Genomic DNA, 17083 nt, shown 5'->3' on the forward strand with positions numbered 1-17083 from the left:
GTCAATTAAATCTTTTTTTTAAAAAAGTTTTTATAAGCAAGCAGGGAGAGTACATACAGTGAATACCAGTGTTCAGTCTGTAGACACGGAGGCTAAGGTCCAGGATGGCGAGGGTGGGTGCTCGGCAGAACCCATGAGAGAAGCCTGTTCCAGACTCCTGCTCCCTCCTTCTGCTCCTCCCTCCCCCACACTCCCAGGTCCTCCTCCCAAGTGCTTCCCAAGCACACAGCAGATCCCAGTGATGAACTTCGGCCCAGACCGCACTGTGGAAGCCGGTGGGTTTGGAAGCCACTGCTGTGGGTCGGCAAGGAGAATTCAAGCCCCGAACATTGTGCAAACAGGATATTCACTTGTGTCAGAGAGATCAAAAAAGGCTTGAGGTTTTTCTTCACAGCCTCAGCCTGCCTCCCTCTCCTCTCTCACTTTATCTAGTCCTTGCAGTGAGCAGGCGCCTCTTGTACAGCAAGCAGGAAGACATGGCTGCGGGGGAGACACAGCTCTATGCCAAGGTCTCCAACAAGCTCAAGGGCCGCAGCACCCCCTCACTCCTGGATCCCCTCCTGGCCATGGGCTTCCCCACACATACCGCGTGAGTACTGCAACTGCCACGGCCCTGGAGCCTGACTGATAGAGACACGTGCACATTAGAAGCCATGTGGGTCTCTGGCTGCCCACTTGGTGGGGGCTGGGGGGGGGGCAAATGTTACTCTCCTGCAGATCAGTGACTCTTACAGTGGCATTTCAAGGTATCTGATTCTGACATGAGGCTCTAAGGCTAGGATCTCTCGAGAGAATTACCATTTGAGTTTCTAAGCAGCCTGGGGAAAGTCACTTGTCTTTTGGGAAAATATCTGGAATATCTAGTGACAAAATAGAATGCATGAGAAATTCCAGAGACAGCTTGGCTCAGCACCACCGGGCTCATCCAAGTGCCCCTGCGCTCAGAGAGGAAAGAGAAGCTACTGACCATGGTTAGAACATCCATCGTAAACCTGCTGCTTAGCGGTGGTCCTCTCAGATCCTTACTCCCACGGAGGCACAAGTCGGAGGTGTGCTTCAGGGAACCCGGGTCTCAGGGAGTGAGCCAAATAGCCCTTCAATGAGATAATAAAACCCTGGCTACCATGGAGGACATGGTATTGAAGCTAGTCTCTTCTCCTCCCGACATCAGGGCTTCGTGGTCACTAAATGGGGAACAGAACCCACCAGGAAGCCGATGGTCACATGTTCACCATCCAGCTGCAGATGAGAACACCAAGGTCTAAAGAGTAGCTTGTGGCAAACCTAGGTAGGACAGGAGCCAGTTCCCAAGGCCTCCGAGACCCACTCTGTTTTACTGCTTAAGCCGTAGGGTGGCCTCAACTTCAAAATCCCTGTTAGTTAAACTGATAAACACCTGTGTGTCTTCAGGCTCTTCGTCAGGGCTCAGAGGGGCTCATGTTTCTGACCTCTCTGTTGTAGCCTCTCCAGGTGGCTACATCCCCATTGTCCCTCGCACAAATAGCAGTACTACTGGGTGGCATTACATTGGATTCCAATGGGGACCAGCTGTATCAGCCAATGATGGTTGGGTCTGTGGCCCATTCTGGTCTTGTTGACCCAACTCAGCCAAATTCAAGTCAACATATTTACATCCCAGGCCCCAGAGTGAGTAAGACATACCGGGGCCATGAGGAAAGCACCAGTGAGCAGCTGGGGTGGGGGGACACAGGCGAGGGATGTGGATATGTCTGCCCAGTGGTTGGGTAAGGGATGCTTCCTGCTGAGCACCTGTCAGGGCAGTACACGCTGGAGCCAGGAACGCAGCCTGTCTCAGCCAGGTGAGCATCCACAGTAGATGGATTGGGTTGACTTTGTCGCAGGGTAGCGGGGTGCAGAGAGAGGAAGGCAAGAGAGCAGAGGTCAGGTTCTAAGCACCATGGGATTTAGGGTGTGGCATGAGTTATTATGAGAAAGATGGAGATCTTGGCATAAAGGCACTCATGGGAAGGCCAGGGTCTTGGCCCTGATAGGACACAGTGTCAGTGAGCAGCCATTTCACTGCCAGTACTCAACCCTTCCAAAGAAGAGACGGCTGGGCCTTGACTGTCCCTTGTTCACGTTCCACAGGCTCAAAGCACTAGCGGCCACAGGGAGGAAGACAGCCGAGGCGGCAGCAGACTGGTAAGCGAAAGGGGAGCTGTAGGGTTATGGGGGGCTTGGGTGACTTCACCGCTGACACTCTCTATCCCAGGAGGGTCTTCTGAGTGGGATGGGGTGCCTGTGGAAGTGACTCAAAATGACATCCATTTGCACCAGTTCTGAGCCCAGAGAAATAACGAAACCCACCTTTAAGACATTACAAGAGAATCTAGAGATTTTTTTCTCACTTGAAAACCAGATTTAGGACTCTGCACATATCCTGCAAACATCCTGGCTTCTACCCCTTGCACATAAGTGCAAGCAAGCAAGTGCATGTGTCTGTGTGTGTGTGTGTGTGTGCATACACACACACACACACACACACACACCTGATTTAATCCAAATTTGACTCAGAAAAAGATTCATGTTTGTGATATATGTTAAATAAGCAGGAAGGTGGCATTTTTGTTGCTATAAGATCCACTTACTCACAGGCTGCTGCAATGGAGAAAAATTTAAAGAGAGTCATGAATCCCCAAGGTATCAAAGGGTACACCTGGAGTGGGGTTAAGGAAAGCTGTCCCTCCTTAACTCACACTCCAGTCACCTGCCTGGGGGGTGAGATTGTGGGGTGGGAGAGGGGTCCTTGTTTTTAGGAGCTCCTCCCCAGCCTTGGTGTCAGTTGGCGTCATCCTTCCACGCAGCTGGGAAGTCCCTCCCGCTCTTATCTGAAGAAGCCACAGTGAAAGTCGAACAACAGTAAAAAGCAGATCCTGGGCTCGGCTGTGGCTCAGCAGTGTGGGGAGCTGGGCTCTCTACATGCCCTACAAAGGCAACTTAAAGAAGGAAGGGCTTATCTGGGAGTATTTGATGATGCACGTCCCATGCCGCCATCTTGGTGGGAAAGCCTTGTGATGTGGCTAGTGTGTGAGACAGCTGGCCTCTTCATATCCACAGCGAGGAAGCTGGGAGAAATGAATGTTGGTGCCTGAAGCACACTCAGAGGTGCAGGTCCCTCCAACCGTCTTCACTCAGCTCCCTGGCCTCCATTTCCCTGTCTGTGGGATGGCGCCACTCAATCATTCATTCAGGTTGAGACTTCCTTCCTCAGTTGACCTGGCCTAGACTTTCCCTCATGGTGGAGTCTGGCGGTCTGTTTTATAAGATTGATTCTAGGGTTCCATGCCCAACCCTACCTAAACTAAACAAATCTCTTCCAGCGAATGGGCTGGGGTTCTGTGTTCTAGGAGAACCTATAAGACTACAGGCCGAGGGTGTCAAGGCAGAGGGCTCACAGCTAGAGGCTGCACAGGCAGAGGTATGGATGTACAGGCAGAGGGGGCACAGGCAGAGGGGGCACAGGCAGAGGACGCACAGGCAGGGGGAGCACAGGCAGAGGGGGCACAGGCAGAGGACACACAGACAGAGGAGGCACAGGCAGAGGGAGCACAGGCAGAGGACACACAGACGGAGGGAACACAGGCAGAGGGCACACAGGCAGAGGGAGCTCAGGCAGAGGACACACAGGCAGAGGGGGCACAGGCAGAGGGGACACAGGCAGAGGACACACAGGCAGAGGACACACAGGCAGAGGGCACACAGGCAGAGGGAACACAGGCAGAGGACACACAGGCAGAGGACACACAGGCAGAGGGAGCTCAGGCAGAGGACACACAGGCAGAGGACACACAGGCATAGGGCACACAGGCAGAGGGAACACAGGCAGAGGGAGCACAGGCAGAGGACACACAGGCAGAGGGCACACAGGCAGAGGGAGCTCAGGCAGAGGACACACAGGCAGAGGACACACAGGCAGAGGACACACAGGCAGAGGGCACACAGGCAGAGGGAGCTCAGGCAGAGGACACACAGGCAGAGGGGGCACAGGCAGAGGGGGCACAGGCAGAGGGGGCACAAACAGAGGGGACACAGGCAGAGGGGGCACAGGCAGAGGACGCACAGGCAAAGGACACACAGGCAGAGGGCACACAGGCAGAGGGGACACCAGCAGAGGAGGCAAAGACAGATGGAGCACAGGCAGAAGGAGCACAAGTAGAGGGAGCACAAGTAAAGGGAGCACAGGCAGAGGGAGTTCCATGTCTATGCAGAGACCTTTTAAAAAATCAGCTATCCGCCGAGCTCTTGACCACTGTGCCGGAAGCTCTGGAAACATGAAAGTAGTCGAAAGGTGTGGTGGTTTGAATAGGAATGGCCCCCACAGGCTCATGTAGGTGAATGTTTGACCTATAGGGCGTGGCATTATCAGGAGGTGTGGCCTTGCAATAGGAAGTGTGTCATTGGGGGTGGGCTTTGAGGTCTCAGATGCTCACCAGACCAGTGGCTCAGGATCTCTTCCTGCTGCCATTGGCTCCAGATGTGGACCTTTCCCTGGTCCTTCTCCTGCACCATGTCTGCCTACATGCCACTGCGCTTCCCACCATGACAATAATGGACTAAACCTCTGAACTGTAAGCCAGCCCCAGTGAAATGCTTTCCTTTGTAAGAGTTGCTGAGGTCATAGCGTCTCTTCACAGCAATGCAAACAAAATGTCCCTGGATTTGGAAATGAGTAGAGGCGATGTTCCATATGTGTAAGGTGGGTTGTGAGGCAGCCTTGGTAATCCTCACTCTGGCAATGTACCTAGATATCTATTCTCCACATGGAAGAGCCCAAAATGCAGGTCACGGAATGGCTTGAACTAACTCATGATTTATGCAAACACACATGCTCGTTCGATCTGCTGCAAATGCGCCATTGGGATGAGCTCAGGAAAGAGCTATAGGGGGAGACAAGAGATGCAGGCTCAGCTCTGCCGCAGAGCTTACATACAAGGTGTATGCCTGGTGAGAGCACCCCACTTCCTAGCATAATGAGACATCACAAGCAAGTGTCGGTCACCGAGAGTTCTCGAATGAGTGTGCGCCAAGTAAGCTGACTGCTGCTTAGCTATTGCCATACAGAGATTTTCCCATGTGAATTTTTTTGCCTATGCTTCTTGCTCTTCTTGTCTTGAGGTAGAATTATTCATTTAAGACACTGAGTGCTTTCCTCTGCAAGTGCTGGCAGATTGCACTAAGCAATGGTCGCACAGCTACAACCTGTGGCCTTGCTGTACTTTCGACACAATAGAGAACAACATCGAAGCTTTGAAATAAATGCCTATCTTAACTTGACCCATAAGAGAAATTGTGTCTCTTCCATTTTCATTTGTTTTGTGATGAACTCGTATTTGGCGCTATACGTCAATCTTTCTTGTATTTAGAGTGGTTTTCTTAGCTGGGTGTGGTGGCTCATACCTGCAGTCCCAGCAGTGAGGAGGCTGAGACAAACAGAATCACCCCCAGGCCCACCAGGTGTATAAAGAGATCTGTCTCAAGAAACAAATAAATGCTGTTTTTCATCAAAATAAATAAATACTTTTTGAGTCAAAAAACCCCACTAGTATTCACTTAAATGTTGTCCAATCTTTTTTTTTTTTTTTTTTGGTTTTTCAAGACAGGGTTTCTCTATGTAGCTCTGGCTGTCCTGGAACTCATTCTGTAGACCAGGCTGGCCTCGAACTCAGAAATCCACCTACCTCTGCCTCCCAAGTGCTGGGATTAAAGGCGTGCACCAAAAGATTGGCTGTTGTCCAATCTTTTGTGATTTAAATTTTTCCATTTAATGTGAAGTCAGTGGTGAAGTTAAAATGTGAAAGATCATCACTCTTCTGAAGGTTGAGGTCTGGGTCCCTTTGTATCTGGACCTTTGGCTACAGAGCCAGACTGTAATGGGACTGATATCAAGTACATATTGGTCTAGCCTAGAGCCAACAGCCCCACCACTGGGTGCCATCTTGAAGGGATGGCCACAGCACTGATGTTTTTGTGTGAGATCACTATAGCCCTAACTGTGGGTTGGTGTTGCCGCTGTTGCATGTCTTCAATGGGGACACATCCGATTGATATGACAGGGTTTTCTGTTGCAGGCTGCATGGTCACTGCAATGACCCTTCTCTGGATGACCCTATCCCTCAGGAGTATGCTCTCTTCCTCTGCCCCACGGGCCCCTTGCTGGAAAAACTCCAAGAGTTCTGGAGAGAGAGCAGACGGCAGTGTGCAAAGAACAGAGCACATGAGGTCTTCCCTCACGTGACACTCTGTGACTTTTTCACGGTAAGTCTACTCCAGAGGCCTTAAATGCTCACCACTTCAGCTGATGGCAGTGTTCTCTGGTAACTTGGCAACAATAGAACGCAACTGATTTATTCTAATCAAGACATTAGCATGAGCTATCTGCTTTGTGGGATCTTTTCCTTCCCCCTCTTCAACTTCAGTTCATCCTTCAGGACCCAAATCATTTTAGAGTCTTCAGCTCTCCAGGCAGAAGAAGATAAAATCCCAGGCTCTATGCATCTTATTGTCAATCTCTCTAGGAGCACATTTGGGTGATATGAAGGTGATATGCCCCTCTAGGAAGGCAGATATTACCCCTGGTCCTTGTCCACCCAGAGACTTGCAAAGTCCTAAACAGAGCAAGAACCCCCTGTGTGATGAAGGACTAAAGGATGCTGATTTGGCTGGACATAAACCAGGGTCTTCCCTAAGTTAGGGCCTAGCCCTCTGTGGAAAAAAAAAAAAAATGGCCAAGTTAGCAGCCTCCCTAGGGAGCACTGTCAAAGAAAGAGGATGCACAGTTGTTGGACAAAGAGAAGAGGGCCTGAGGCCAAAGGGAAGGACCCACCGCCATTTCTTCTACACCTGTACTTGATGAGCTAAAGAAGGACCTACCTACTGCTGGGACATCAGGGCAGAGCCCGCCACTCCACAGTGCTAAGGGAACACAAAGCATGATGTGCAAGAAAGAAGTTTCCAGAAGCCTTTTCCCTGAGTGCCTGAGACTGGGAGCTCTCTGGGGTCAAAACTAAACCATTGCCTTCTGGAGGTCTGAGATGGGATTCCCTCAGGGGGCACTGTGAGCTTCCTAGGAGTTGACTAGAGAATTCCAGAAGCTAACATATGCAAAGGGAAAAGAAAGAAGATTGACTCAGGAGGTGGGGGGGGGGGGAGCAGTGACAGGGGACTTCCAACCTAGGCATGTAAAGGGGAACTGAGCAGAAGACTTGGAGGTGGTGGTGACGACGACCCTTCACTCCATACCTGCAGGGGCTGGATAGGGAGAATCCCAGTGTCGTGGACAGAGGCTAGTCCATAGTGATTAAGCCTTAACTCTCAACAGGTGAATGAATTCAACAAGTCCTGAGGACACCCATTCTTTGCTTCTCTTCCCTTAGTGTGAAGACCAGAAGGTGGAGTGCTTGTATGAGGCTCTGAGACGTGCAGGGGACAGGATCCTGGGCTCCTTCCCCACCCTGGTTCCTCTTGTTCTCCATTCTTCCATCAGCTACCTCGGCTTCTTCATCAACGACAGCCCCGCTGACGCCATCCGGGAATTCGCCATGGCGTTTGCCACAGAGGCGGCAGTCCTGGCAGGTAGGCAACCCCAGCTGTGGGCAGACACACTGAACCCTTTGGGTCCCAGCAGAGCCACATCTAAGGCCTTGATGGATCAGCTCCTGTGAGTCCTTTAATGACCATCTGCCGAGGGATAGTTTGGCTTTTGTCCCCAGATGGGTCCTATAGGTCTCACCTTAAAAAGGGGCTGGGGGGAGTTGCAGGGGGTATATCTCAGTTGGTAGAGTGCTTGCCAGGGCATGTGGTTTGACCCTTAGTGGTGCATACTCCAGACATGAGGTCCATACACCTGTAATCCAGAAAGCGGAGGCAGGAGGATCAGAAGTTCAAGAGCAGCCTTCACTACGGAGCTAGTTTGAGTCCTGCCTTTATTACATAAGACCCTGTCTCAAGAAGCAGGAAGAAAGAGAGAGAGAGAGAGAGAGAGAGAGAGAGAGAGAGAGAGAGAAGGAGAGAGAGAGAGAGAGAAGGAGAGAGAGAGAGAGAGAGAGAGAGAGAGAGAGAGAGAGAGAGAAGGAAAGGAGGGAGGGGAAGGAGGGAGAGAGGGAGAGAAGGAAGAAAGAGAAAAAAAAAAAAAAAAACCTTGAATCTGCCCATTAGAAATCCCCGCCCAGCGTCCCTCTCCCAGGTTACACAGGGTCCCCTCCCACCAGGAACCTCAGAATGGAACCTTACTTAGCAGTGGGCTCTTTGAAGATTCAATTAATTAAGATGAGGTCACTCTGGAGTAAAATGATCCTAAATCAATAACTGGTGATTGAAACCTAAATCAATAACATGGTCCTGCAAAAGACACATGGCCATAACAAAGAGGCCACTTGACCACAGAGACAGAGATGGGCAGGATGGAGCCACAGCCAAGGGATGCCTGAGGCCACCAGGAAGGAGCTGGAAGACACCAGAGGACCCAACCCCAGAGCCTTTGGAAGGAATATGGCCCCGCCCACATCTTGATTTTTGAGCTTCTGGCCTCTGCAGATCTCTGAGACAATAAACGCCTGTTGTTTTACACCACCCAGTTTGGGTATTCTGTTGCAACAGGAAGTGTCATGCTCACCCATCCTGATGGCCTGAAACTTTGCATTATGCCTCTTTGAATACTACCAAGGCCTCACTTCCTGGGGAAGCTGGCCCTGAGCTCACATCCATCTCCTGACCCTGAGTGGGTTCTTCCTGCCTTCCCAGGTTAAACCTCAATCTGACCTGAGAGGCTAGGAGACTCTCCTGAGATGACAGCTCAAGAGTGTCCCAAGTCCCTCCCTGCCCACACTGCCTCTCTCGGTGAAACTGAACCCAGGTACACAGAGCAATACAAAAACAAAAACAAAAGCCTATTCAGGAGTCAGCATGACTCACCCCTGGGTCTCTGGGGAAGCCAGGCCAGGTCTTTTCAAGGCTGTGCTCACTCACACAGGGAGCACACCCTCCCGAACTACTAAAAAGTGTCACAAAAAGGATTTCCTACACATACATACCTTCTTGCCACCTGTACTGGCTGCTTCCCCAGCTTAGGGCTCAGAGACCTGGCCAGGGTCCAGCTGGCTGCTAAATGTCACCTAGCATCATAGTCCCTCCTCCTTGCTTTCATTAGGGGAATAACACGTCCTGTTTGCTTCCTGACCTGGATGAAGAGCTGGCAAGCAGCTCTTGGGCACAGAGGACCCCATAGTCCTGGAATTAGCAATCTTTAGTCTCAAGTCCTAGCTGTGGCAAAGGAAACTAAATCACAGCATAACTCTCAGCCAAGGCCCCTGTGGTGACAAGGACAAAAGAGCCTTGACATAGGTCCACAGCAAAGTCTGTCATTTCTTCAAAGACACCAGACTGCCTCTGCAGAGTCTATAACGTTTGTGGTCCCGCTGACACCAGCTCTGACTGTTCCTGAGAGACTGTCCTGTCCTCTCTTGCTTACCAGCCTGAAAGACTCAAAAGCCAACCTGGAGCTGAGGCGTTCTCAAGGGCAGAGGCCATCACAACTCACTGGGCTTCAGTGCTATCAGGCCTCCAGTGAGGAAAGTCTAATGAGCATTAGACAGGCTGCAGGTTTTATGTCCATCGCTCAAGGAGACCCTTCTTTAAGCAAGAGGCATTGACGGGGACTGGAGACATAGCTCAGAGGGTAGAGTGTGCTCCTAGCAACAGTGAGGCCCTGGGTTCAATGGCTAGCAACACATAAACCAGGAATGTAGATTCACACTGATGATCCTGGCACTCGGGAGACAGAGGCAGGAAGTCCAGAAGTTCAAAGCCATCCTCAGCTATGTAACAAGTTCAAAGCAGTCTAGGACACATCAGATCCTGTCTCAAATCAAAACCAAAAACCAAAGAGCACCAACTGAGAGTCTAGGCCCCAGTCATGTGTGCACCAGAGAACGAATGGTCCATTTTACTGCATTTCAAGCTAGCTTGCAGCCTAAGAGCTCGGAAGACCTTGAGCTATATCTCTGTGCCTGTCCTCTGTTTTTGGTTTTGTGTTTTTCGAAAACTGCAAGCATTCAACCTTTCTCATAGTGAGAGCCTGGTCCTTGCTTTGTCAAGAAAGCGCCAACACTAAGGAGCCTGTGCAGTAGAACAGAGCATGACTAGGAGAGGTTTCTGCCTGTTCCAGGCAGGTAGCATTGACACTCAGGGACAGGTTCTCGGCACCCCTATTCCCACCTGACATTCAGAATAGTACCCAACATGTTATGTTCGCTTGACATTCGAGATGAGATACTCAGCATCCTGCATGTTCTTGACTCCACAGACTGTACCATCAAGCCCTGCACCAAGCAGCTGCACCTGACCTTGGCCCATAAGTTCTACCCTCACCATCAAAGGACCCTGGAGCAGCTGGCCAAAGCCATCCAGCCCAGCCACTCCTGCCAATGGACAGCTGCCCTGTACTCCCGAGACATGCGTTTTGTGCACTACCAGGTGAGAGAACCTGGCCTGGATGGTAGGCTGGCCCAGCCTTTCTTACTGATTGGAAATGAATAAATGTTCCCCTGACAACACTCACTCCTACAATCTTCCCTGACAAAAAGAGGGGGCTCCCTTCTGCTAGAGCCCTCTCCTTATGTGCTGTTTAGAAGTAGCATCCTTTTATAGATGAGTTGGGCACATACAATCATTTCAAAAGACAATGAAAGCGCTCCCATGGTATTCAGAAAGCCTGTTGCCAAGGTGTGTTAATACATAGTCTGCTTGTTAATTTATAATCTATAATGGTTTTGGTGGGCTTCATGCCAAGATTTCCTTTCCTAAGAGCTGTGTAGTTAAGGAAGAAAGTATGTCCCACAGGGAATAAGCATGAGGGAGGCACAGCATCCCCTGTCATAAGGGAAACTATAAATAGTGTCACACCAAGGGAGGTAGATATATGTATTTGGTCACACTGTAAGGTCTTTCCTATAAGAGAAACACATATTGGGAGAAATGATAGGTAGATAGATTGGTAGGTGGGTAGGTGAATGGATGGATGAATAGATTAAATGAGTAGATTAATGGATGGACAGATGAATGAATGGTGGTTGGATGGGTGGATGGATAAGTGGATAGATGAATGGATAAATGGGTGGAGAAATGCATGGGTAGATAGATAAATGTCTTAATGGGTGGATTGATAAATGAATGAGAGGGAATGGATAGATGAGTAGGTGGACAGAATGAGTGGATAGGTAGATGGGATGGTGGATAGATGAGTAAATGAATGGATGGATAACCAGATAGATAAATGAATTAGAAATGGGTAGGTAAATGGATGAATAAGTGGATGGATGGGTGGATAGATTCATACATACACAGATAGATACATAAATAGATACATAGATAATACATAGATAGCTGCATAGAATAGATACGTACATACACGTACAGATACATAGATACATAGATATACAGATAGGTAGGTAGATAGATAGATACATAGATAGGTAGGTAGGTAGATATATAGATAGATACATACATACGTACATACATGCATAGATAGGTACATAGATACATACATAGATGGGAAAATGAGTGTTTGAGTGGATGGACGGAGGAATACATGGGTAGATGGTGGTAGGTAGGCAGAAGAATAGACAAACGTGGGTAGGCAGACAAATGAATGTAGACGTGGGTTGGTGAGTGAGTGGGTGGATGGGTAGATGGAAGAAGATAGACGTTAAACTTTCCTTCTAAGTCCACCCTAAGATTTCTAAGCTGCGGCATTTGGCTATGTTCCACACTGCGTATCATTAGGCAAAGGCATGAAGGGACCTTGGAGACATTAGACACATCATCAGAGGAGAGTGAAGGCGAGACAGACTGGTATCTCCTCCTGGGGCTTTTGCTTCACAGAGAACCCTCACTAAGACGTGGGTCTCCTGCCTCCTCTCTAGACCCTGAAGGCGCTGTTCCAGTACAAACCCCAGAATGCAGATGAGCTAATGCTCAGTGCTGGTGACTACATCTTCGTGGACCCCACTCAGCAAGAAGAGGCCAGCGAGGGCTGGGCCATTGGGATCTCACATCGGACTGGCTGCCGGGGCTTCTTGCCAGAGAACTACACGGAGCGAGCCAATGAGGCTGACACCTGGGTTAAGCACAGGTGAGAACCACCCTCTCTCTGTCTGTCACCACCTGAAACAGTGGGCACAGTGCTTCTCAATTCTGTCATTAGAAAGACTTGCAGTCCCTACCCTGGCCACATTACCTCCCTGTCCCCCTCTTCCCCAGTGTGCATGGCAAACATCTGATCTATTCGTGGTTTCTGCTGATAACCCTCAGGAAATCAGATTGCTTCAAATTACTTGTCTGAGATAATAATGCTCAAATACTGTGAAATATTTCCATCTCATGAACATCACAGAGTGCACACGGAGGTCAGAACTGGCCCTTGTAGCCTTCTAAGGAGGGTTAGCAGTTTCCTATTGTTCTGTAACAAAATGACACAAATTTAACTGAATGATCCTATAAGGCTGTGATCCTGGCATGGCTTGCACTGCATTCTCATCTGATGCTTAGGGTCCTCCCCTAAGCTTGTGTGGTTGTTGGTAAAATGTATTTCCTGGAAGCTGGCCTATGCTTGGTGGTTTGTTTCTTCCAGCTCATTTGGCGGATCTCTTTATTTTAGTATCTAGCACCATCTGGGCTAAGGGTTTTCAAACTTTTCAGAACCAAGATGTTTGTTTCTTAAATGTATCGGTTCCTCCCCTCAATGTATCTGTCTCCTCTCCCATTTTACTATAAGCAAAAAGGAGAAACTTGGTGAAACTTTGATACTGCACATAGGATTGGCATAGTTGTAAAAAGATAAAGAGATATAGAATATGTCTTATGGAGTGTGGTGAGGTGTGGGGGGAGGGGGGTGTTTCAGCGGGCGCATGCCAAGGCATCCCATCCCCCTGAAGGATCAGTCACATGACGGGTATAGTATAGAATAGAGTTTATTCGGGGCATGGAGAGGGGAATTAAGGGGGTAATAGAGGCAGAGAAAGGCAGAGAGAGAGAGTAGAGAAGTAGAGGCCGGCATGGCCATGAGCACGTGGAGAGAGGGGAAAGGGAAGAGCCCAAGAGGGCAAGAGAGAAGCAAGAGGGAAGCAAGAGTAAGAGAGAGGGAGGAGGGGCAAGCAGCCCCTTTTATACTGGGCCAGGCCTACCTGGCTGTTGCCAGGTAACTGTGAGGTGGAGCTTAGACAGAATGCTAACAGAGATAACCAGAGCTACTTACCCAACTCCATTCTTTATCGGTTCTGTTTCCCATGAACAATGTTGCTAAGCATTTTGCTGCAACATGGGGTCCTTTCCCCCACTTCCATACCTCTGTCTTGATCCTATGGGCATCCTCCAACCCACAATCTATATGTGCTCTGCCGGGAATAACCATGACTGGTTTTTTTTCTGTGTGTGTGTGTGTGTGTGTGTGTGTGTGTGTGTGTTTGTGTGTTTGCACTTGCATAAACATTTTGTGCATGTGTGTTATACATATTTGCTGGACAGATCTCCGTGTATTCAGGGAGCCCCGCCCCCTGCCCCGCATCTCTTTGTATCACAAGGCAAAGCTTTGGAAACCATACTGTTTTATTTATGCACCTACTGGAAGCCAGTTAATAAGTGTGGTAAAAGTTCCAGTAGCTAAAACTTCTGTTTTGAATAAATCAAGAAGCAAGGTATTTTGAATATTTAAAGCAAATGATTGATTTGGGCCATTTAGTGGCTGACAGGATTTCATGGGGAAAAGGACTTTCCAAGTAATTATTATTTTTATTAAATGGAGGGTTTCCTGAAAGTATTTATGAAAGGAGATCGGGTGACCTCTAGGCTACTGGTTCTTCCTGTTAAAATTAAGCTTACATTTGGGTTTGCATGACAGGCCAGGGACAGCATCTGTGCCCTTGGACTGTGCCACTAAATGCAGTGACAACAAAGTAGATCCCCTACCACCCCTCCCAAGGCTGCCCTGGGACTCACTATGTTGCTATATAGCCAAGGATGACCTTTTGAGCTTCGAATCCTCCTGCCTCCATCTCCAGAGAGAGCGCTGGTATTACAGATCTGCGCCGTCATGTGGGTTTCCTGTATGCTAGGCAGCAGAGCTAACCATGGATTCTTATATGCACTTATGAATCTGTCATGTATATATACTAACTTAAAATAGCTTTTAAACTGCATGGATTCGGCCAGCTCCGCAGCGGGGCTATCCCGCATCATTTTAGCTTCACGTGCTAATTCATAAAACCTGAGGAGCACACCTGCAAACGCAGGAAAGAAAACTCAGCCGGATTCCAGGGCTTTCATATCAGGTGTCCCCTCGTGACCCGCTAACTCACAACAAGGGCCTGTACAGAGAGCTACACACACCCTCCTGTGAAAGCTGAGCCCCCAGCCTGGGAGGTGAAGGGCTGAACAACGTCACAAAATCAAGGAAGCTTTGGTTTCCTGCAGAATCTACATGGTCAGTTAGCCGCTCTAAAAAAAAAAAAAAAAAAAAACAAAAAAAAAAAAAACAAAAAAACAAAAACAAGCAGAAGAACATAGGGCAGGGCTGGCATCAAACTCCAGGAGGCTGGGGAGGAGGGGCTATTAGGCCCTGTCCTCCTTGTCTCCCACCAAGGGCAGAAGACCTCACTGTGACAGAGAAGCCATCAGCCAAGGGACGAGCCTGGACTCTGCGGCTACTGCAAAGCTTCTGCACTAAACTCTGTCTAGCAACGGTTCTACTTCCTGCAGTATGTCACCTGCACCTGGACAAGTGCCCCTCCTTGTGACCCTGACCTTCCTGGGAGACCAGTTTCTCTCAGGAACCATTGTACATTCGTAAAAGTTGCAAGAAAAAGGAAGTTCTGGATGAATGCTGGGGTGTATGTGATGAGCTTCCACTTCCCCGACCCCAATCTGACACCCCATCCCCCACCCCACACACACACACCAGGATAACTACAAGCACTGTCCCCCAACCCCAGGCTAACTGTGGTGTGACATAGGCTGGGAACTGGCAGTAGGCTGTCTATGGCCTTTAAAGCTGCTAAATATTCTTCTAAACATTTAAGGAGGTTTTAAATTGGGGCATAGTGGCACCCAGACTTAATTCCAGTACTTAGGAGACAGAGGCAGGCGGACCTCCATGAGATCCAAGGTGGCCAGTGCTACACAATGACACTGTCTTAAGGGAAGTCCTGGCAAATCTGAATGTGTCATGAAAGCGTTAAACAGTGGGGAATGTAGACTGACACCTATGTGCATAGAGAGTTGGCCTGTGGCCAGACTATACGTTGTATATACATTCCATATATAACTCCCAAGGGCACAGGACTCACACAGGGTACGCTTGATACAAACAGCAAGAAGCACCCAGGGAGAGATCTGCATACCACATGGGAAGAGGCCCCTTCCTACTCAGAGGAACCTCCCCAGCCCTGAAGGTGGCTGGCACTGGAACACATTGTACTTCACAGACAACCCCCACCAGCACCAGTGTAAACTCTCTAGCAGGTGGCTGCAAGATTCTAAGGACCCTGTGGTCCCAATCCAACACCACCCACTTGTTACTTGGAAACCACATATTACTGGAAGATAGCTGTGGGGGACAGACCACCGCTACCTCAGTTTCAGCCATCTTCACAGAACAAGTATACAGCCCGGCTGCAGATCAGAAAGGCCGGGGCTGAGAATCAGAGCCCAACAGAAGCTGAAGCTGTCTTCCAACCACATGAAGACCTCCCACCACAGAGCTAATCAAATCCCACAAATCGAGCTGTCAGGTTGAGGCTTCCACACAGCAAGGGCGGGCCGTTGCTGGATGAACTGTGTCCCTCCAAACACTCATATGCTGGAGCCCTGATGAACATTTATATTAGAGAAAGACCTTTCAATTGAGGGGTCCCTTATCCAATCTTACTTTGATCAGAGTTCACTAAGGATACAGGGGAAGACACTAGCTTCTCACCAGGCCTAGGACAGAGTCCCCAAGATGAATCACAAGTTCCTCCTGTATTGCCTTGATCTTGGACCTCCTACACTCCGGGACAGAGAGACAATGAAACCTGTTCTGTCATTGAAGCTGTGTGACAGTAAGCCCAGGGCAGACACTAACACAGCGACTTTGTCTTTAAATGCCACACACTGAGGTGAATCCCCTTCTAGGAACAGAGGTGAATAGAAACTTCATCCACTTCTATGGCATCAGTTAACTGCTAAGTGACACACCTAAGTCCAAGAGGAAAAAAAAAAAAAAACCCGACAAAATGTCACGTGCTTCCCTCTGTCCCTTCGCCACCCATGTGCTCGCCAACCTCTTGCTTGCATTTTTAGTTGAATGACTAGCAGACAAACTCAACTTCCTCTCTGACTGTAAAGTTCACAGATGTCACTCGGAGATAACAATGGTTTTACTGTCTGGGCAGTGGGCCCCACGTTACACATGTACCCCTGCTTTGCCCTCAGGAAGACGAGAGCAGCCTACACTTCCTGTGTGAGGGTGCTTTAGCTCCATCTGCTCTGCATGACAGGTCATTGAAAGCTGCTCTCAGTGGCTGCAGTGTATGTCACAGTTCAGCTCCAGGATCCACTGACACCCGCACTCTATCCCACTGGCATCTGTAGCTTAAGAACGCATGAAGTCCACGTCTTATTGGTGTGTGCCTTTAATGGCCAAGCCATCTCTCCAGCCCAGGTCCACATGGAGGAGCCCATAAGAGGTTATGAATTGAAACAAGACACGTCACAATGACAGGGACAGAGAGCCATAACTTATGGGTAATCTAAAAATACTTGAGACCAGAGAAATGGCTCTGCAATTAAAAGCGCTGACTGTTCTTTTAGAGGACCCCAGTTCAATTCCCAGCACCCACAGTGTGGCTCACAACCATCTGGAAGTCCAGTCCCAAGGGATCTGATGCCTTCTTCTGGCTTCAATGGCTATCAGCCAGAACCACAATGCACAGACATACATGTAGACAAAGCTCCCATATATGTAAAATAAAACATTTAAACACATGAACTGTATCAAAACGCCACAAAGGTCACAGATGGCCCAGAGCGTGGT

At 49.2% G+C, this 17083-nt stretch overlaps 1 protein-coding gene across 5 annotated transcripts in view; it reads left to right on the forward strand.

The window, feature by feature from the left end:
- Positions 1-225: 225 nt before the first annotated feature.
- Ubash3a (ubiquitin associated and SH3 domain containing, A) overlaps positions 226-17083 on the forward strand; it is a 51814-nt gene continuing 34956 nt past the window's right edge. For 3 of the 5 annotated variants that reach the window (XR_003952136.1, XR_876514.3, XR_876515.3), the window contains exons 1-6: positions 228-589; positions 2110-2163; positions 6090-6276; positions 7395-7593; positions 10322-10491; positions 11940-12148. Coding sequence is in view for 2 of the 5 variants with exons in the window: in XM_006524434.4 (XP_006524497.1) it covers positions 477-589; positions 2110-2163; positions 6090-6276; positions 7395-7593; positions 10322-10491; positions 11940-12148 (932 nt within the window). In the remaining 3 variants the exon portion in view is untranslated. Of the gene's footprint in view, positions 590-2109; positions 2164-6089; positions 6277-7394; positions 7594-10321; positions 10492-11939; positions 12149-17083 lie in introns of all 5 variants that reach the window. The other 2 variants (XM_006524434.4, NM_177823.4) reach the window with 2 other exon arrangements.

Source organism: Mus musculus, chromosome 17, assembly GCF_000001635.26.
Source record: "Mus musculus strain C57BL/6J chromosome 17, GRCm38.p6 C57BL/6J".
In the NCBI taxonomy this organism is placed as follows: domain Eukaryota; kingdom Metazoa; phylum Chordata; class Mammalia; order Rodentia; family Muridae; genus Mus; species Mus musculus.